Below are 22,940 nucleotides of genomic sequence, written 5' to 3' on the forward strand. Positions count from 1 at the left end.
CATTTTGGGTGTGTTGCTGTGGGCCATGCCCACAATATTATATTCCTGAGATTCAGTCCCTTACCTATTAGTAATGATATTGGCACATGTTCTACCTTCCTCAAAGTACAAGATGAGAAGCAAATGAAAACTGTAAAATGATATATGTATAAATATTACTGTGACCATATTCTAAGTATTATAATTTCCAGGTCCTATGGAAAGATAATTTTGCTTTTAAGGAATAATTAATCAAATCTGATTTTAAAAGAACATAGTTAAATGTGACTTGTAACATAGAATTTCAATTTTCTTAATGGATGAACAGTTCATTCAATGAAGCAGTGGTTTTTCCACATTTCTCTTTTGAATTAGAGGAAGATGACTCACAGTGGGTTTGAAAAATTTTTCACTCAATCTTGTGAACAAAGACACTGTGGCTATTTTTAAAATTCTGACTCTAAAACCCAGACGGATTTATTACTCAGATTGCACTCAGACAAATATGACAAGAAGCCAAGAAGAAACCACTTTTAGAATTTCTTTCACTGACGCTATTTTAAAAATATATTCCCATTTGCATTCAAGATATAAATCTATCTAGTGCCATGTTAAAACATGTCTCATTGAAGAAAATGCTAACAGTTGATTTAATGGACTATTTATTAAATGAAGCAATGCAGAAATCTCACAATTCTCCCTCACAGGAAGTGCGTTAAGGCAACAATAACAGATAATATTTACATGTAAGGATGGCAATTATGCACTTTCCATACGGTAGCTTGCTTAAATTCACAACAGCTGTATAAAAGAGAAGGCAATCTCATTTGTGTTTGGATGGATGACAGGTCAGAAAGCAGGTTAAGTGGTGCTGCTGTATTCAAACCTGGGCACTCTGACTCCATGGCTCCTACCCTCTGTGCTTTCTCTTTACCATTGACTCTCCTGAAGAAACTATTTTTAAAAAATTCAACTGGAGCATGACCTATCTATTGAATATATAAAATTTCATGTACAGAATAATTTGGGGGGAGTTTGGAGAATTACTTACAGAAGCTGCTAACTTAAAGCTTGAATAAACTTCAAAAATTTCAGTGATTTACATCAAACGGTGTGGTGTGTGCCATAGTCATGGAAGAGCAATTCTTTCTGGTGGTTACTTTGACTATAACAACTTTATTCTCCTAGGGGCCCTATTTGGGGCTTTGTAATAAAACAGGCACCAGGGGAAAAGCTATTAGAGCAGTTAAATTGGGCCCCAGGCTTGATCTCTCCTTTGATGCCTTTGTTAGGACTGCCTCTGCTAAAAAGCCACTTCTAAGCCTGCTCTGAGCATGCTCTAAGTTTGTCATAATATACCCACTGCAGAATGTGTTTCTCATTTCTGGTTCCATTTCACAAAGCTGGCTTAGATGCTTTGACATTCTGCATAAAAGATGCTGTGTGTCTTTTTTTTTAAAGATTTATTTATTTATTCATTAGAGAGAGAGAGAGACGCAGAGACACAGGAAGAGAGAGACGCAGGCTCCTCGCAGGGAGCCTGATGTGGGACTCGATCCTCAGACCCGGGGTCATGCCCTGAGCCAAAGGCAGACACTCAACCACTGAGCCACCCAGGCGTCCCAATGCTGTGTGTCTTGTCCAAGTAATTTTAGATAATTGGACTCAGGTCCAAATGGATATTATGAGTAGCCCTTATACAGCAAAGAAATAGATTAGTATGCAAATATCTTAAAGGTTTAACCCAAAGAAAGAAGTTTATAAAAGTTATAAAATCTCTCTCTCTCTCTTTCTCTCTCTGTCCCCTTAGCCTGAAAACATCACCATTTCACTTGTATTTTTATTGTCTTGGATTTTGTTGGATATCAAATTCTGTTTCTTTTTATTTACATTTAACTGAAGTATAATTATATAATCAATATATAATGTTATATTAGTCTCAAGTGTACACTATAATGATTCAACAACTCTACACGTTTCTCAGAGCTCATCAACGTAAGTGTACTGTTAACCTCCTTTATCTTTTTTAATATATTTATTTTTTATTGGTGTTCAATTTGTCAACATATAGAATAACACCCAGTGCTCATCCCATAAGTGCCCCCCTCAGTGGCCGTCACCCAGTCACCCCCACCCCCGCCCACCTCCCTTTCTACCACCCCTATTTCTTTTCCCAGAGTTAGGAGTCTCTCATGTTCTATCTCCCTCTCTGATATTTCTCATTTTCTCTCCTTTCCTCTTTATTCCCTTTCACTATTTTTTATATTCCCCAAATGAATGAGACCATATGTTTGTCCTTCTCCTATTGACTTATTTCACTCAGCATAATACCCTCCAATACCATCCATGTCGAAGCAAATGGTGGGTATTTGCAGTTTCTAATGGCTGAGTAATATTCCATTGTATACATAGACCACATCTTCTTTAGCCATTCATCTTTCGATGGACACCGAGGCTCCTTCCACAGTTTGGCTATGGTGGACATTGCTGCTAGAAACATCGGGGTGCAGGTGTCCCGGCGTTTCACGGCATCTGTATCTTTTGGGTAAATCCCCAGCAGTGCAATTGCTGGGTCATAGGGAAGATCTATTTTTAACTCTTTGAGGAACCTCCACACAGTTTTCCAGAGTGGCTGCATCATTTCACATTCCCAACAGTGCAAGAGGGTTCCCTTTTCTCTGCATCCTCTCCAACATTTGTTGTTTCCTGCCTTGTTAATTTTCCCCATTATCACTGGTGTGAGGTGGTATCTCATTGTGTTTTTTTTTTTCATTGTGGTTTTGATTTGTATTTCCCTGATGGCAAGTGATGCGGAGCATTTTCTCATGTGCTTGTTGGCCATGTCTATGTCTTCCTCTGTGAAATATCCATTCATGTCTTTTGCCCATTTCATGATTGGATTGTTTGTTTCTTTGCTGTTGAGTTAAACAAGTTCTTTATACTTCTTTGAAACTAGCCCTTTATCTGATCCGTCATTTGCAAATATCTTCTCCCATTCTGTAGGCTGTCTTTCAGTTTTGTTGACTGTATCCTTTGCTGTGTAAAAGTTTCTTATCTTGATGAAGTCCCAATAGTGCATTTTTGCTTTTGTTTCTCTTGCCTTCGTGGATGCATCTTGCAAGAAGTTACTGTGGCCAAGTTCAAAAAGGGTGTTGCCTGTGTTCTCCTCTAGGATTTTGATGGAATCTTGTTTCACATTTAGATCTTTCATCCATTTTGAGTTTTTCTTTGTGTATGGTGTAAGAGAGTGGTCTAGTTTCATTCTTCTGCATGTGGATGTCCAATTTTCCCAGCACCATTTATTGAAGAGTCTGTCTTTCTTCCAGTGGATAGTCTTTCCTCCTTTATCGAATATTAGTTCACCATAAAGTTGAGGGTCCACTTCTGGATTCTCTATTCTGCTCCATTGATCTATGTGTCTGTTTTTGTGCCAGTACCACACTGTCTTGATGACCACAACTTTGTAGTACAACCTGAAATCTGGCATTGTGATGTCCTCAGCTATGGTTTTCTTTTTTAAAATCCCCCTGGCTATTCCGGGTCTTTTCTGATTCCACACAAATCTTAAAATAATTTGTTCTCTCTGAAGAAAGTCCATGGTATTTTGATAGGGATTGCATTAAACGTGTAAATTGCCCTGGGTAACATTGACATTTTCACAATATTAATTCTGCCAATCCATGAGCAGGGAATATATTTCCATCTCCTTGTGTCTTCCTCAATTTCTTTCAGAAGTGTTCTCTAGTTTTTAGGGTATAGATCCTTTACCTCTTTGGTTAGGTTTATTCCTAGGTATCTTATGCTTTTGGGTGCAATCGTAAATGGGATTGACTCCTTAATTTCGCTTTCTTCAGTCTCTTTGTTAGTGTATAGAAATGCCACTGACTTCTGGGCATTGATTTTGTATCCTGCTATGCTACCAAATTGCTCTATGAGTTCTAGCAATCTTGGGGTGGAGTCTTTTGGGTTTTCTATGTAGAGTATCATGTCATCTGCAAAGAGGGAGAGTTTGACTTCTTCTTTGCCAATTTGAATGCCTTTTATTTCTTTTTGTTGTCTGATTGCTGAGGCTAGGACTTCTAGTACTATGTTGAATAGCAGTGGCATACCTTCTTTTATTGAGCTTTGCTTTATTGCATTCGTAGATATTGCATTTCTTAGAAATTAAAGGTTTGTGGCATGCAGCAAGTATAGTGGCACCATTTTTCCCACAGAATTTTCTCATTTTGTGTCTCTGTGTCACCGTTTGGTAATTCTCCCAGTATTTCAAATTTTTAATTGTTATTTTTATTAATGTGATCTGTGATCAAGTGATCTTTGATATGTCTATTGTAATTGTTTTGAGGTGCCATGAACAGCACCCTTATAAGACAACAAATTTAATTGAAAAATATCATGTGTGTTCTGAGTGCATCACCAACTGTTTCCCCATCTCTTTACCTATCCTCAAGTCTCCCTATTCCCTGAGACACAACAATATTGAAATTAGGCCAGTTAATAACCCTACAATGACCTCTAACATTTAATGTGAAAAGAAGAATCATAAATCTCTCACTTGAAATCAAAAGCTAGAAATGATTAAGCTTAGCAAGGAAGGCATGTCAAAGCTGAGATAGGTCAAATGCTAAGCCTCTTGTGCCAGTTATTCAAGTTGTGAATGCAAAGGAAAAGTTTTTAAGGAAATTAAAAGTTGCTGCTCTAGTGAACAGACAAGTGATAAGAAAGTGAAACAGCTTTATTGTTTATATGAAGAAAGTTTTAGTGGTCTGCATAGAAGATCAAAATAGCTACAACATTCCCTTAAGCCAAAACTTATTGCAGAGAAAAACTCTTCAATGCTATGAGGACTGAGAGAGGCAAGGAAACTGCAGAAGAAAAGTCTGAAGCTAGCAGCCGTTGGTTCATGAGGTTTAAGAGAAAGAAGCCACCTCCATAATGTAAAAGTGTAAAATGAAACAGCAAGTGCTGATGCAGAAGTTGCAGCAGGTTATCCAGAAGATCTAGCTAAGATAATGAAGGTGGTTAAACTATGATACACTCTATGACTCTCACAGCTAGAGAGGAGAAGTAAATGCCTGGCTTCAAAGCTTCAAAGGACAGGCTGACGCTCTTGCTAGAGCCTAATGCAGCTGGTGACTTTAAGTTGAAACCAACATTCATTTACTATTTTAAAAATCCTAGGGCACTTAAGAATTATATTAAATCAAGGTGCCTGGGTGGCTCAGTTTCTTAAGCATGAGACTCTTGATTTCAGCTCAGGTCATGATCTTGGGGTCATGAGATCAAACCCTGTGTTGGGCTCCACACTTAGCAGGGAGTCTGCTTGAGATTCTCTCTCTCCCTCTCCCCCTTGCCCTACTGTCTTACATAAATAAATAAATAAATAAATAAATAAATAAATAAATAAATACTTTACAGAAAAATAATTGTGCTAAATTTACTCTACCTGTGCTCTTATAAATGGAATAGCAAAGCCTGGGTGATAGCACATCTATTTACAACATGATTAATGAATATTTTAAGCCCACTGTTGAGATTTACTGCTCATGAAAGATTTTTTTTTCAAGAAATACTGCTCATTACAATGTACCTGGTCATTCAAGAGCCCTGATAGAGATGTATGAAATTAATATTGTTTTTATGCTTACTAACATTACATCTGCTGTGCAGCCCATGACTCAAGGAGTCATTTCAACTCTCAAGTCTTATTACTTAAGAAATAAATTTCCTAAGGCTATAAGTACCATAGATAATTATTTCTCTAATGGTTCTGGGCAAAGTCAATTGAAAACCTTCTGAAAAGGAATCACCATTCTAGATGCCATTAAGAAGAATATGAGTGATTCGGGACACCTGGGTGGCTCAGTGATTGAGTGATTGAGCCTTTGGCTCAGGATGTGATCCCGGGATCTGGAATCAAGTCCCACATTGGGCTTCTTGCAAGAAGCCTGCTTTTTTTTTTTAATATTTTTTTTTTAATTTTTATTTATTTATGATAGTCACACAGAGAGAGAGAGAGAGAGAGAGAGAGAGAGAGAGGCAGAGACACAGGCAGAGGGAGAAGCAGGCTCCATGCACCGGGAGCCCGACGTGGGATTCGATCCCGGGTCTCCAGGATCATGCCCTGGGCCAAAGACAGGCGCTAAACCGCTGCGCCACCCAGGGATCCCCAAGAAGCCTGCTTTTACCCTCTGCCTATGTCTCTGCCTCTTTCTGTGTCTCTCTCATGAATAAATAAATCTTGGGATGCCTGGATGGCTCAGCAGTTGAGTATCTGTCTTTGGCTCAGGGCATGATCTGGGAGTCCCAGCATGGAGACCCACATCAGGATCCCTGCATGGAGCCTGCTTCTCCCTCTGCCTGAGTCTCTGCCTCTCTCTGTCTCTCATGAATAAATAAATAAATAAGTAAGTAAATAAATAAATAAATAAATAAATAATAAAAGAAAAACCACGAGTGATTCATAGAAAGAGGTAAAAAAATCAACATGAACAGGGGTTTGGAAGAAGTTGATTCCAACCCTCCTGGATGACGTTGGAGGTTCAGGACTTCAGTGGAGGAAGTAACTGCAGATGTGGTGAAAATGGCAGGGAACTAGAATTAGAAGTGGGGCCAAAGATGTGAATGAATTGCTTCAATCTCATGATAAAACTTTAATGGATAAGGAGCTTCTTTTTGTGGATGAGCCAGGGAGAAGTAGTTTTTCTTTCTTTCTTTCTTTCTTTCTTTCTTTCTTTCTTTCTTTGTTTCTTTTTTTGTTTCTTTGTTTCTTTCTTCTTTCTTTCTTCTTTCTTTTTTTATATTTTATTTATATATTTGACAGAGAAATAGAGAGCGCCAGAGACCACAAGTGGGGAAAATGGCAAAGGTAGAAGCAGGCTTTCTGCTGAGCAGGGAGTCCAATGTGAGGCTTGATCCCAGGACCCCGGGATCATGACCTGAACTGAAGGCAGATATTTTAACTGACTGTGCCACCGAGGTGCCCCAACCAAAAAGTGGTTTTCTTAAGATAGAATCTACTCCTGGTAAAGATGGTGTGAAGATTGTTGAAATGACAAAAAAAAAAAAAGATATAGGATATTACATACACTTAGTTGATAAAATAGTGGCAAGGTTTTCAGAGGATTGATTTCAATTGTCAGAGAAATTCTACTGTGGGTAAAATGCTATCAAATAGCATTGCATGCTGCAGAGAAATTGTTTGTGAAAGGAAGAGTCAATTATGTGGCAAACTTCATTGTTTTCTTGTTTTAAGAAGTTGCCACAGCTGCCCCAACCTTCAGCAACTACCACCCTGATCAGTCAGCAGCTATCAACATCAAGGTAGGACCTTCCACCAGCAAAAGATTATGCTTTGCTGAAAACTCAGATGACAGTATTTTTGGCAATAATGTATTTTTAAAATTAAGACATGCACATTATTTTTTAGACACAATGCTACTGCACACTTAATAGACTCTAAAATAGTATAGACATAACTTTTATATGCACTGAGAAACCAAAAAAAATTATTTGAATCCCTTGTTATGATACTTGCTTTATTGTGGTGCTCGGGAACCAAATCAGCAATATCTAATAAGTATGTCTGTAGATATAGTTCCTATTATAATTTAATATAGTTCCTATGTATTTAGACATATATATAAAGTTTATAAAGTTTCTGATTTTCGTTTTGCAATGTGGCATTTGGCTAATACAAAGGAGAAGATTTGCTGCAACTAACCATGGGGGAATAATTAAAGAAGGCATAAAAAGAATGTTCATATAAAGAATGTTCAAAAACATTAGTAACATAAGAAATACAGCACACCCTTGAGTCAGTCAGAAATCATAGTAGGAAATTATTCCTCACTGGCTTTGATGTCACTGTAATTTTTATCCACCAGCTCTAATCTTGTCTGGTCTACCCAGTGCATGCCAACCTTCAATATCATGAGAGTGTTTGGAGGAGTATGAAATGGAGAGTTCTTGCATCCTCCCCCAAAAATTCTTATCTAAAAGGGGTGATGTGAGACCTAGGAATCTCAATTTCTTACCATCTACAAGGTGATGCAAAGGCTGCCCATTAGCAGGTCACACAAGTACATGCTAGCATTGTTGGCCCATGGCCTTTCTTCACAGTCAATGCAAATAGTCCACTTAGAAGGGAACACTGATCTAAGTATAAAGAATGTGTCTGGCTATTAGAAACGACAAATACCCCCCATTTGCTTCGACATGGATGGAACTGTAGGGAATTATGCTGAGTGAAATAAGTCAATCGGAGAAGGACAAACATTATATGGTCTCATTCTTTTGGGGAATATAAAAAATAGTGAAAGGGAATAAAGAGGAAAAGAGAGAAAATAAGTGGGAAATATCAGAGAGGGAGACAGAACATGAGAGACTCCTAACTCTGGGAAATGAACAAGGGGTGGTGGAAAGGGAGGTGGGTAGGGGGTGGGGGTGACTGGGTGATGGGCACTGAGGGGGGCACTTGATGGGATGAGCACTGGGTGTTATGCTATATGTTGGCAAATTGAAATCCAATAAAAAAAAAAAGAATGTGTCTGGGGCAAAGAGAAAGTCCCATTTCCAAATTTGATTGAAACCCTTATTCCCATGGTAGGTGATACTTTCTAGGTTACTGTTATGGGTTGAATTGTGTTCCTCAAAAGCTATCGTAGTCCTAACACACAGTACCTCAGAATGTGACCTTATTTGGAAATAGAGCCATTTTAGATATAATTAGGATGAGATCAGACTAGAGTAAGGTGGACCCCTAATCCAATATGACTGGTATTCTTATACAAAAGAGGAAATTTTAACATACAGGCAGACATGCACAGAGAGAAGATGACATGAAGACACAGAGACAATATCATCTACCAGCCAAGACAGGGGGGCCTAGAACAGATTCTCCTATATGGTCCTCAGAAGGAACCAACCCTGGTGACATCTTGAATTTGGACTTACCACCTCCAGAGCTGTGAAACAACCATTCCATGCTACTCTTACAACAGCCTCAGGAAAGAAATACAGTCACTCACGCTTCTAAATGGTGTTTGCAAAATTTAGAAAAAAAAACCATATTTATTATTTTAAATCAAATTCTCAGAGTAATATAAATAATAATTTTTATATTCTTGGTATCTTAGGACCAGTCAGATAAAAGTGTCTCTCCGAGGTCACACCCAAAGGATGTTGGGGTTAGTGAAGATTGTACTTTTATATGTTCCTTGATGTGAGTCAATAATGAAGACTGTCCACCTCAAAGTACTTGGGGTGTTGGCAACACACAGCGACTGGACACCTGGCCTTATGACTGTGAGGTTTTGCAATGTGTTTCCATTTCATAGATAAGTTCCATAGAATTATTTATACATGTTTAAAAACATGGAATGATATTATCTATCCTCTTCAAACTTCAATGTGATTCTGGGAACCAGTTAGATAATGCTCCAGTGCTTTAATCTTCTTGGAAAAAAATACATGTAATTTTATATTATTGTCATCATCATTTTGAGTTAAGAAATTGTAAACAAGAAATGACATTTGTCTATAAAAAGACATTTATCTAACAGAGATCCTCTAAAATGCCATCACAGCACTGTGGATGACTCTTCATGTTGTCAAATGCCAGACACAGCCACATAACTGTGTTTCCTGAATATTCATTATATTTTCTTAATTGTTGACATCTAAATTTATGCTAGATATGGCCAGAAAGACACATACAGAACAGCACACTGTTGTGTGCAGGTACTGCATGCTTTCTCATCTTTGGGGCTCCAGTTTCACACTTTCATCTCATGTTATCTTGAATCCACAGAGATTCTGCAGTTATATATGAGAAATGCTCCTTCCCATTTATCCCTGTTACACTTTCTTAGAAACCTCAACTGCAACCAGAGGTTTAAGTTTTCTTTTTGCAAATTGAGCTTTAGAGAAATGAAGAATGAGTGTTTGTAAGATATATACAAAAAAGATTATGAAGAAGCTGACCAACAAGGCACACCTGGACATTTGTCATGCTTTAGGACTTTAAGGAACTCATAGTACTTCTTTTTCATATCCATTACGTTGGATAAGAAACCCATTAATCCTGAGTCTCTACACAAAGAGGAATATGCTACCTGGGAATTCCCTCAGTAGGAAGTAGGGTCTCAGGTTAGATCTCCCAAAACAGCAATGATATTTGTAAGACCATTTTGGGAATCCTAGAAAGATGATGTGAAGTGAAGAATGGTGTGAGTGGACACTGCATAACATGAACCCACTTGAATTATCAACATACTCTTAAGCATATAAAAACCTAATATTTTTGATCATTTGGTAAACTCCTATAGGAACTGATTTGTTTGTTTGTTTTTGCCTTTGTTTTCATACTTGGAGACATTACAACACAGGAATGTGATTGCCAAATAAATATCTAAAAGAACAATTTGTATTTTTTTACTTTATTTTGTTTACATTCATTTTACTAATGAATTGATTTCCTGGTTCACATAATCTGGATTCGGCCAATAATCAACAACAATCTGTGAGACTTGTATTGATGCTGTGGTTAATGCCCATCATTGGCTAACAGTGCAAGTAAAGATTATCAATTAGTAAACATATGAATTGGAGTATATTTTACATTTAAAGAATGTTTTTGTTATAGGTGTAATTATACAAAAGACTGATTATGTTTATAAAAATTTAAAAATGTGAATTCAGGTTTAGTCTAATTTTCTTATCGACCATAGTATTGGTAAAAATAATGTCACTTGAAGGAAAATTAGTATTCTCCATGATAAAAATTTAAATGAGAAATAAATCTGCAAAATTCTCCATGGCAGAATGCATTTCTTCTTTTCTTTTTTCAGAGTACTTATGAATAGCACGTGTAAATATTCCATATTTGTCTAAGGAAAAAACTCAATTATTGACTAGTATGCTGATTTTGTGGAGCTTTTTTTTTTCATTTTCCCCTCAATGATGACATTTAGTACTCAACTAGTCTTCTAAATACAAAAACCAACATTATTATATGCAAATGAAATGCTCAAAGTGATAATGCTGCCCAGGAAATTGTTGATATTCCATGAAAAAAAAGTATTTTCTGGTATAATGAATCTGAAAAGTGCAGTATTAAATATAGACTGGTTTATTTAACACAGTTCTTCCTTGCATTTAAACATATTGGAATCTTCAGGAAAATAATGCAGTATGCAGTGTTTCCTAATTTATTGCTGTGGTTAGGAAACACTTTTGCTAACACTGATGTTGGTAGCTTGTAGTATACTGATGACCCATAGAAAATGGTGAGGACATGCTGAGACACTTAGCCACATGTGAAGTGCCATCAATAAGTTCTCCTTCACTTCTGTGCTCCTGCAGCAGTTGGTGGGACTCATTTATATTGACACCTCTCTCACTAAATTCTAAATCCTTGTATTTCTGGCTAGCCTGAAGACCCCTTAAGATCAAGAAGTGTCCAGCACATTTAGCTTTTCCAGGAACCCTTTTGCAACTAAACAAGTTAATAGATAATTAAATCTAAGAATAGTAGTTGAAAATACTTTTAAGGGCATAGGAAAGTTTGTATAAAAGATATTCAAAAAGAAATCAACTGATTATGAGCATTTCCAGCACTTCCCAAATATTTTAGAGTTTTCTGTCATGATATTTTAACAGAAAAATTATTTTGCCTATATTTAACACCCCTTAGCAACATAATCATCCCATGCCCATAAGTCTTGTCTTGGGTTCTATGGCAAGGGTAGTTTGAATGGGCTTTGAAGCACTCCAGTTCCACGAACAACTTGCTGTAGGCACATTACTTTATTTTGATGAGCTTTGAGTTCCTTAACAATAATAATGTGTGGGCATTATGAAGTCCAAATGATTAGTTTATGTAAAACATTTAAAATAATAATTGGCATATTATAAACTAGCTGCCAATTATTATAGTTAAGGTCATCCAGCTCATTGTGCTATATTTGAAACTGCCCAATCACTAAACTGCGTTACAGATCTTTAGGAAAAATGTTTCACTTACAGCCTTACAGCCAGATGCCAGAATTGAAACTGCACAAGGTAAGATGCCAGGAATCTCCCTGAAAGTGCACATAAACTCCAACAGTGTATTACTTTCAGGCAACTAACTTCACAGGCTGGGACAATCAGGGAGAGATCCAATCTCAAACAGGCATTATTCCAAAAGCTAGATCTGTTCTTAAGGGTATCACCCTCTGGTTGTGACTAGTTATAGGCACTCTTCCAGCATGACTCTACTACAAAACATGGACTTGTTCAGCTCTCATTATCTCATTATCTAGTAGATAAGCCTACTAAATCTGGAGTCACATCTGCCATTGAAGAAACTTAATGAGAATTTTCCTTCAGAATATCTAAGCCAATCTCAAAATTCCCCCCAACACCTGTACAATCTTGTTTTACCAATGTGATCACATATTGCTCCAATGTGCATTACTTCATTTCCCTTTGTTTTTAATGTATTTGTCTTATTCCATATATACATCACTTACTAGACTTGCTCATTTGACTGACAGAAAGTCGTTTAAATATAATACTCCTTTTTCCTTCTTATTGCCCCTTTCTGAGTCAATGCTCATTATTTCTTGTCTAGACTCACATATTCCTCCTGACTGATCTCTTAACTCAAATATTGTCCTTTCTAATTTATTTAGTAGGGCATCACTAGGAACCAAGCACAGTTTACCATGTCTCACATGATAGTTAGCAATATAGACAATAACCCCTTTATGTAACACAACAAAAGAAGATAAACATAATAAATACATGAATTGTATGACAGATTTTATCAATTAGTGAAGGCAGAGATTGCCCAGAGGATGGGATTCAATGAGAAGGTGATTTTTGAGCACAGATTTACAGAACATAGGACGTCAGTCATGCAGAAACCCTAATGAAACATCACTTTGTGGTGGACAATAGGTAAGCAAGTCTAGAATCAAACGAGTAAATAAGGGGCTAATGCTATAACTGAGGAAAGGGATAATGGTGACTTAGGATAGTAGCAATGAAATTGGTAGAAGCCATCTTATTGAGAATATTTTGAAGATATAGTCAAAAGCATTTGGTGTTATTTTGGATTTGATGTGTAAAAAAAGGGTGGAGAAAAAAAAACAAAAAAATAAAAAATAAAAAAATAAAATAAAAAAAGGGAGTAGTTGATGTTCCTGAAGTTTGGGCCTGAGAAAATGAAGAGATGGAAGGGCCATCATCTGGTAGGGAAAGACTCCAGGTGGAATTGCCCATGAGCATTAGTTTGGGACACAGAGGAGGTCTTGAACAAGCACTTGGGTCCAGGAGGCTGGGGTTTATAAGATGTTTGATTTGGAGCTGGAGATGTAAATTTTGGAGTTAATACTGTAGAAGCCTGGATGAGATTCACAGATAAGTGAGCACAGATAGAAAACAGAGTCCTGGGGCACTCCCAGATGAAAAGAAGGTGGAGAAGATGGAGGTCCAACACAAAAACACAGAAGAAGAGACATCAGGAGGAGGACAACCAAGAGAAGCCTAGAAGCCAAGGGAAGAGAAGCCATGGTAAAAGGAGAAGGTTTAGCACTGTAGAGGTCCTTGGTGACCTTACTGAGGGCAGCACTGGTGGAGGAATAAAAAGGAAAGCCTGGCTGGGATGGGCTCAAGAGAATGGCATGAAGGTACTGGGTCAGTGAGACTGGATGACTGTTTAGGAGAGTTTTCTGCAAAGAGCACAAATGGGGCAGTAGCTTGGGGAAGAACAGGAGGAGGATTGGAATAACATTGTGTTGGGCACCTTCTGTTGCCCCTCCATACCTACTTTCTACCCTTTTCTACCTACTTTATGCCCAGGAAGCTTCTGCCTGGACCACACCATACAAGTTCCCTGAGCCTCGGCTTCAGGCCCCTGGGGAGAAAGAACAGATATTGTGAGGTGAAAGAGGTTAAGGCAAATATCCTAAAGCTCCTTTCCTGCCCCTGTGCTGCAGGTTGGCTGGATTCTCTGCTGAAAGTGATTCCAGCTGTCATGCAGCCCTCTCACTGCAACTAATTCTCCAGATTCCAGTAACCACTCCCACTTCTTGCCTCTTTAACTAAGTAGCAAAAGCTTCCCAATACCACTAGCTTGAGATTACTGCAACATGTCTATATTAATTTCCTATTGCTGTTTTTTTTTTTAATTTATTTTATTTATTTATGATAGGCACACAGTGAGAGAGAGAGAGAGGCAGAGACACAGCCAGAGGGAGAAGCAGGCTCCATGGACCGGGAGCCTGACGTGGGATTCGATCCCGAGTCTCCAGGATCGCGCCCTGGGCCAAAGGCAGGCGCCAAACCGCTGCGCCACCCAGGGATCCCTCCTATTGCTGTTTTAACAAAGGATCGCACACTTAGTGGCTTGAAACAACAAAAATTTGTTATGTTTAGTTCTTTAGATTAGAAGTCTGACACATATCTTGCTTGGCTAAAATTAAGATGTCAAGAGGGCCATATTATCTTCTAGAGGTTCTAGAATTCATTTCTTTGCTCTTTCCTGCTTCTGCAACCACCCACTTGCCTTGGCTGGTGGCCCTTTCCTCCATCTTCAATTCCAACAAAGTTGCACCTCTCTGTGAGTTTCTTCCACAGTCACATTTCTTTTTCTTTTCTTCTGCCTCCCTCTTCCACACTGAACCCACCTAGATAATTCAAGATAACCTCTACATCTGAAAGTCAGCTGACTACCAACCTTAATTCCATCTGCTACCTTAATCGTCCTTTATCATGTAACATGATGTACACACAGATTCTAGGGATTTAAAAAAATGGACATCTTTGGGAGCCATTATTCTGCCTATCACAATGCCTTATTGCAATATGTCATAAACCCTGCCAGAAAGATTGTAAATAGTTTCTTCCCTTCATTAACTTCTAATTAGCCAGTTTGTGTATGTCACTTGCTGCATACTGAAGACCTAACGGAAACAATTTTAAAAAAATAGTGAAATAAAAGCCTATTTTTAAGTAGATGGTAGTAATGATCCAGTAGAGTAAAAAAAAATGGCATAAGTGTGAGAGAGAGATGTGTTGGAGCAATCTCTTGTGTAGGGGAAGGAACAGGATCTGGTGTACATGTGGGTAAGAATGGGAGCACATCTGCAATACAATTAGGGAGTAATTGCAATCGGTGGGCAAAGATTGGATGCTTTCAGATTTCCTCAAGATTCTAGGAACAGTGAGGAGCAAGATCACCAGTGGAAAGTAAAGGTGTTGCTGTCAGAGATTGGGGCCAAGAACAAAATAGGAACCTGCCACCTAGGAAAGTTAAAGAATAAACAGAGTTTGCATTTTAATGGAAGTGATATTTATTCCTATGGGAGTGAAAACTCTTTTTTGGAAGAGAAGTGACAAATCTTTGATATTGCTATGTGTAGCCCTCCAAAAGGCCATAATATATGAAAATATATACAAGCATTTCTAAGGGAAGTGATTAAAAAATACCTAAGACTCCGTAGGAGAGATGATAATGAATAAAAGATTGAGAAACACTGGACTAGCACATACTACAGCATGATAACCTGAAGACTCTCTTGAAATTCATGGCAACAACTTCAAAAGACAGCAGTGATGGAAATAGTGTGCTTTAATTTATTATTATTTTTACCCTGTGGTGATGCATGGTTGTGGTGTTGAGTGGGTAGAAACCTGTATTTCATTATGGTTGGCTGTGTGCAAGGAAAAGGGGAAAGGGAGCTGAGGGAGTGTGCAAAAGAGTCATTTTACAAGAAGTTACTGTGGCCGAGTTCAAAAAGGGTGTTGTCTGTGTTCTCCTCTAGGATTTTGATGGAATCTTGTCTCACATTTAGATCTTTCATCCATTTTGAGTTTTTCTTTGTGTATGGTGCAAGACAGTGGTCTAGGTTCATTCTTCTGCACGTGGATGTCCAATTTTCCCAGCACCATTTATTGAAGAGACTGTCTTTCTTCCAGTGGATAGTCTTCCTCCTTTATCGAATGTTAGTTGACCATAAAGTTGAGGGTCCACTTCTGGGTTCTCTATTCTGTTCCATTGATCTATGTGTCTGTTTTTGTGCCAGTACCAGACTGTTTTGATGACCACAGCTTTGTAGTACAACCTGAAATCTGGCATTGTGATGCCCCCAGCTATGGTTTTCTTTTAAAAAATTTCCCTGGCTATTCGGGGTCTTTTCTGATTCCACACAAATCTTAAAATAATTTGTTCTAACTCTCTGAAGAAAGTCCATGGTATTTTGATAGGGATTGCATTAAACGTGTAAATTGCCCTGGGTAACATTGACATTTTCACAATATTAATTCTGCCAATCCATGAGCATGGAATATTTTTCCATCTCTTTGTGTCTTCCTCAATTTCTTTCAGAAGTGTTCTATAGTTTTTAGGGGATAGATACTTTACCTCTTTGGTTAGGTTGAATGAGATCATATAATGTTTGTCCTTCTCTGACTGACTTACTTTGCTCAGCATAATACCCTCCAGTTGTATCCACGTTGAAGCAAATTATGGGTATTCATTGTTTCTAATGGCTGTGGAAGGAGCCTCAGTGTCCATTGAAAGATGAATGGATAAAGATGTGGCATATGTATACAATGCCTATACCTAAAGGTCTGCTAGTGCATTTTAACCTTTCAGGGAGCAAAAACACATTCTTAATGTAGGTGACTCATAATTGGGAAAAAGTTCTCCAAAACACTTCCCTTCTTACTGCCTCCACAGATTATTGAAATAAATTATGATCTTCTATTCTTTTAACCTTATTATTGCTTAATATTTAAACACGGATGGCATTTCTCACCTTTACCGCCATGACGTCTATAGGGAAGTTTTGCTTTTCTCTGTGAATCAGACTTTTCTTAACATGTAAATGTTCTATATTTTACAACTCTATAAAGAATTCAGACTATCTTTTAAAGATATTTACCACTGATTATCAAAGTTTACATCTTAGTCGTAAGTGAAACAAATTGTTATGGAGTGTTAAGAGTCAGTAAACTCTTCATATTAACAATCTGATCAGTAGGAAAGCTAGCTCTAAATCCATCTGTACCCCCACACTCTGGCAAAAGAAAATTAGTTGCAAAATAGTGGATCATAGGAATAACTAAACACTCAAAAACAAAGAAAAAAACCCTATGAAACAGAACAAAATCCCCAAAGCATTCAAATACACTAATAGATGAAACATCTCTTTCATCTAATCATATACTTCATACTACGTATATAATGACCACTTAGTAAAATCAAATTGGTGGATAATTATTATGTTCAATAAATTGGAGAAGAAATACAGAGCTCAAAATAAAGTTTAGAGCAAAGAAAGAAGCTGGAAATTAAAACTCAAAGGACATTTCACACCAGCTTCTTTTATGCACAGAGTCTTAACAATATTTTATTCTTATTATGTATGTGGAAAGTTGTAGAACTCTTATCATTAGTCATTAGTAAAAAGCAGTTTATAGAAATATGGTCACTTGTGGGAATTCTATTTAAGTTTATTGACATGATGAAAACAGTCTTTATTTAAAAATATAAGACATTTCTCATGATCCTTTTTTCATCCCAATTAAAACATTAAAAAAACTTCAGTATTGAATCCGTTGTTTTGCCTCAAATATCACTGATGTATATGCTTGCCCTAATATCATTAGTTAAAACACACATGTAATGGAATTCTACATTAAAGGCATGATTATGCCTCAGGCATCAGAGGAAAAAAGTCAGATTTTTTTACAAGTCATGCTTCCTTAAATTAAATCCTACCTGCAGATGTTGTTACGATTTCTGTTGTGTTTCTGAGGCCCATAAAGTCAAACTGATAAAGCCGCCATGATTTCTGATCAGCTGCCTCAACTGAATTTTTTCTCCATCTGTAAATCATTTCTTCTTTAGGATAGCCATCTGAAAATACAGAGCAAATAACAAACACTTGAAAATATAGGTTTATAGAACAAAAAATTATAAAATAAAATAAGTTAATAAAATAAAAAATTATAAAAGTCAAAATTATAATTCTGATCATGAACAGAGGTTAAAATTTTAGGCTGTATTTATTCTCAAAAATTTCCTCAAAAACACTAAAACTCAAAGGTTAATTAGTAAAGGCCTCTCAACCCAAAGAGTTCCTGCTATGGATCTTCATCAGCAAAATGTTCACAGTCATAAGCCTGGTCATTATTTGTGTGGGCACAGCATATAAGGGTGCTACTGTCTTGATTTCTTTATCCTTGGAGAGCCACTTTCAGTCACCATAGGCTGTGGTCAACTTTCAAAGAGTAGAGATGCTGGTCAGAATGTCACTAGTTCCCAGACTCTGAAATCTAACTACCCAGCTTACATCTATCACACATTCACCCTTCCCCAGAATTTAGTCCATTCAGATCTTAGGAAAGACAAATTTAATAAGGCAATCACTCCAGGATTCCAGAAGTCTACTGACTTTCAGTCCTGCTCTGATATCTCTAGTTCTGATCAGTGAGCTTTGACCATTATTAGAGACCAGTGCTTATTCTTATTCATTACTCTAGGAAGCAAGATGCTAGTGTGTTTCTGCTGCCATGAGCCTAGTGTGGCAACCTACCCAGAGACAGGTGTCATGGACAGGTGCTGTTACTAGGACCCCAGTCTCTCCCCAGTTGTCCTAATGATTGCTTCTCAACTCCTGGATCCCCACTTCTGGAACAACACTTCCTTTCTGGAGTACTGTACTGTCTCCAAGCTCTATGGTCAGGTCTGCTCTCTGGGGCATGCCTGGATCCCATGTTGTCACCCAACACACGACAGCATTGGTATTATTAGACCTTCATGGATTCATATAGACACTGATTGCATAACTGGTAGGAGGAAATGTATTCACTAACCTCCTGAATATTAAAAGTGCATACTTCTACAAACATGTTAATAAAATGGTTGGAAATTTCTAATTAGACATTGCAGAGATCAGTTTGCAAAACTCTTAAAGACAATATGCTTTCTTGGTATTTTCCCTTTCTTCCCATCAGTGCTAAATTGGCTCCCTCATTCAAAGGCTAAAATAGAACACAGATATGTCCCATGCTTTCTGATTGTGTATTGTTCTGTGAACTTATTGTCACCATTGCTGAGATATTAATATTAATATCAAGGCACTAAGACTCAGCCCCAGACATTTTTATGAAGTAACCAAACATTTTACTTGGTCATAAGCCACTGTCCTGTTTTATTTTCCTATTAGACTATCATAATCAGAAAAAGTACTTTACACCATAATTCTTTCTTTTTAACTTGTTTTATTAAATAGCTTTGTTGAGGTGCAATTTGCATACATAAAACATATGCAGTTCAGTAGTTTTCAGTATATTTTTAGAGTGGTACCACTATTATCCCAATTTTAGAATATTTTCATCATTCCAAAATGAAACCCCAGACCCACTAGCTGTCACTCTCCGTTCCCCTTCCTTAGACACATTGCAACACATCACCTATCTCATCCAGTTCTTGGCATCCATTAATATGTCAAGACAGAAATTTCTGTCTATAGATTTGCCTGTTCTGGACATTTCATATAAATGGAATCACACATGTTATCTTTTGAACTGATGTCCTTCACTTAGTATATTGTATTCAAGGTTCACTTGTGTGGTAGTCCCTGTTGGTATTTTGTTCTTATTCATTACCAGTAACATCCCACTACATGAATATACCATATTTTACTTATCCATTTGTCAGTTGATAGGTAGTTTGTTTGAGCCACTTCTATGTTCTTACAAATAATGCTGTTATGGAACATTAGTGTTTTCTTTTTAAATAAGCAAAGACTTCACATATTTTTATGACAGGTAGTTTTGCAACTTGGAGCAAGGCCCCCATTGAATTAGGGTATTATCTTCCTACAGAAAGTAGGAGATTGGGATATTATCTTTCTTGATTACATTTGAAAGATATGACTCCCAGATCCTTAAAAAAGCTTTTGAAAAGATTCACATCTTGTTGCAAAGCAGATTTCACTTTCCTTAAGCCAAACTTGCTTCTCCTCCTTTTTTCTACCTAAGCAAATAATGGTATTACCCACTCACTTGCTCAACATTTATGAACACTTGTGTATGAGATTTTGTGCTGACTTAAGTTTTCAGTTTGCTTGGGTATATAAATAGGAGTGACATTGTTAAGGCATGAGTTTACTCTCTATTTAAAATTTTTGAGGAACTGTTAGACTGTTTTTCAAGGCTATACCTTAAAACACTACCAGTAATGTATGAGGTTACCAATTTCTCCATATCATCTCCAGCATTTGCTAATATCTGTCTTTATAATAGTCATATAGGGGTTGTGAAGTAGTACATTGCTATTTAATTTGCATTTCCTTAATTACTGAAGATATTGAACATCTTTGCCTGGGTTTATTGGCTATATATGTCTTTCTTGGTGAGATATCCAGATTTTTTTCTTATTTATTTACTGGGTTATTTGTTTTCATATTGTTGAGTCTTAAGAATCATCCATATATTTTGGGTCAAGTCTTTTATCAGGCATATGTTTTACAGATATTTTCTGCCATTCTATGGCTTATCTTCCGATTCTCCTGCATTTTTGAAGAAGAATTTTGCAAATTATAGAATTACTGGTTGACAGTCTTTTTTCCTTCAACATTTTGAAACTGTTACCTGTCTTCTGATGAGAAATTGTCAAGTTGACTCTGCTGTGGATAGCTATGGATTTCTTGGAGTTCATTGGAGTTTGCTGAGCTTCTTTTGGTTGTTACTTTTTCAAATAATTTTGGCCTTATTTCTCTGCTTTTATCTTCGGAGACTTCCATTAAATGTATATTGGTAATTTTCATGATGTGTCACTGGTGTATGGGTTTCTACACATTTTTATCCATTCAGTCTTCATTTTGTTCCTCTTAAAATAATCTTTACTGGCCTACCTTCAAGTCTGCTGATATTTTCTTCTGATTCCCCAAATCTGTTGTTTGTAGCTGGCTAGCGAATCTTTTATTTCAGTCATTGTACTCCTCAACTCCAGAATTGGAATTGATTTCTTTTTAACAATTTATTTTTACAGATATTCTCTATTCAAGAACACCTAGTTGTCAGACTTTCCTTGCCTCTAATTCCTTGGACATGATTTATTTTAGTTCTTTGAATGCATGTAGAATACCTGACTTAAAGTCTGCTTAGAAAAAAAAAAAAAAGTCTGCTTAGTATATCTGACATTTGTGATTCTTTAAGTATTATTCTATTTACAGTTTTTATTCCTGTGTATGTGATGTGATTTCCTGTTTCTTTTTTTAAAGATTTTATTTTATTTATTCATGAGAGGCACAGTGATTTCCTGTTTATTTGGAGGTTTTGTAATTTTTCATTGAAGCCAAACATTTTAGATAATTTATTATAAAAAATCTAATATCACAACCCTTTCTCTGATAACCATATATCATATTAATATATTAATATTATATTACATAATAATAACCAGGGGTTTTGGTTGTTCCTGGGTTTTGGGTTTTGTTCTTATTTTTCTTCTTATTGTTTATTTCCTTAGTGACTCTTCCAGACTAGTTAGTAAATCTGTATTCCCCACAGTATGTAGTCCCTGAGTTCTCTGCTAGCTTTATGTTGTTGTTGATTTTATGTTCTTATTTTTGTTTTCAAGCATGGTCTCCTAGGGTTCACCTTTGGTTTGTTATAATTTCGTGGCCCGCCAATAATCAGCCAGAATGTTTCCTTAAATGCCTTGCCTGTTTTTCTTTCTACCTTTGCCAAGGAAATCTGTGTGTGAAGGCATGACTTCAAACTTTAGACAGCCTTAGCTTTAATTTTCTTCTTTCACAATTTCTCAAAGCAAGAGGTGAGTGACTGAGACATTTTTTCCTAGGTCTTTTCTGGGCATGCACACAACCCTGCACGTAGATCCCTAGGAATTTGCTGGAGGTTTTCAAATTTCCCTGTATCTAGGTCTTGCTTTAATTATTATTTTTCTTTTTTGGCTTGGTCTTTTGTTTGTACTAACTGATATTACACTTAGGCAGATATAACATTGTCAGAATATTTCCATTTTTTTTCTATAATGCCCTGGTGATACTACTTCTTAAATTTATTTTTTTTTAGATGAGCAGAGCTCTGAGTCAAATCAAGTGGCCACAGCACTTAGGGAATGAAAATTTTCAAGTACTGTTAGTTTTGACAAAATATTGACAGTACTCTTGGGATAAAGTTCTCAACAGAGTATCCAAAGAGGTCTATGTTCTCCATTCATTGTGAGTCTGCACATCTTTTACAACTACCATGCCAATGATCTGGCAGAGAGGCAGAGAGAAAGGGAATAGTGATATGTACAGACTCTGTTGTCTTTCTGAGATTCAGAAGTTTCTCTTTAATAGACAATTTTCCATTTTTTTTCCTGTGGTTTTGATTAATTTATGGTGCTCTAAAATGGCTGGTTTTGGTTGCTGTGCCAGTATTTTCACTGCTTTTGTGGGAAAGTGGTCACTGAGATTCATATTCCACCACTCCAAAGTTGATCTCCCTATGCCATAATTCTAAAAACAATAATAACAACAACAAATGATGGCTTCTATTTATTGCACACCAATAGGCTCAATAGGACTTCTACTTTTATTTTCCATTTAATGTTAATCCTGTTCTGGACTGATTTGAGCATTGTAATGTTAAATAACTTCCCCAGTGCTACACTGCTCATCTTTGTAGAAGCTGCAGAATAAATCCAGAGCGTTCTCTCAACTCCCTTCTACCTGACTTCTCCTTTTACAAAATTCCATTCTTATTTCTAATGCAGAAGGCCTCCCATTGTATCCTCCCTTCCACAAATAAATCAATACTGATGTGTTGGTAATTTTATATATAACATTTCAGTAAAACACATTTACATTTAAATTAACCTTAGTCTTCTGAAGATGCATGCAATAACTTGAAATAATGGTAGTTGGGATTTCAGAGAAAAGTTTAAGTGG

General features: G+C 36.9%; 1 protein-coding gene across 2 annotated transcripts in view; it reads right to left on the minus strand.

The window, feature by feature from the left end:
* GABRG3 (gamma-aminobutyric acid type A receptor subunit gamma3) overlaps positions 1 to 22,940 on the minus strand; it is a 675,209-nt gene that overhangs the window by 65,666 nt on the left and 586,603 nt on the right. For both annotated transcript variants that reach the window (XM_072737022.1, XM_072737023.1), the window contains exon 6: positions 17,753 to 17,890. In XM_072737022.1, coding sequence (XP_072593123.1) covers positions 17,753 to 17,890 — 138 coding nt within the window. The remainder of the gene's footprint in view (positions 1 to 17,752; positions 17,891 to 22,940) is intronic.

This window comes from Vulpes vulpes, chromosome 14 (assembly GCF_048418805.1).
Source record: "Vulpes vulpes isolate BD-2025 chromosome 14, VulVul3, whole genome shotgun sequence".
Classification (NCBI taxonomy): Eukaryota; Metazoa; Chordata; class Mammalia; order Carnivora; family Canidae; genus Vulpes; species Vulpes vulpes.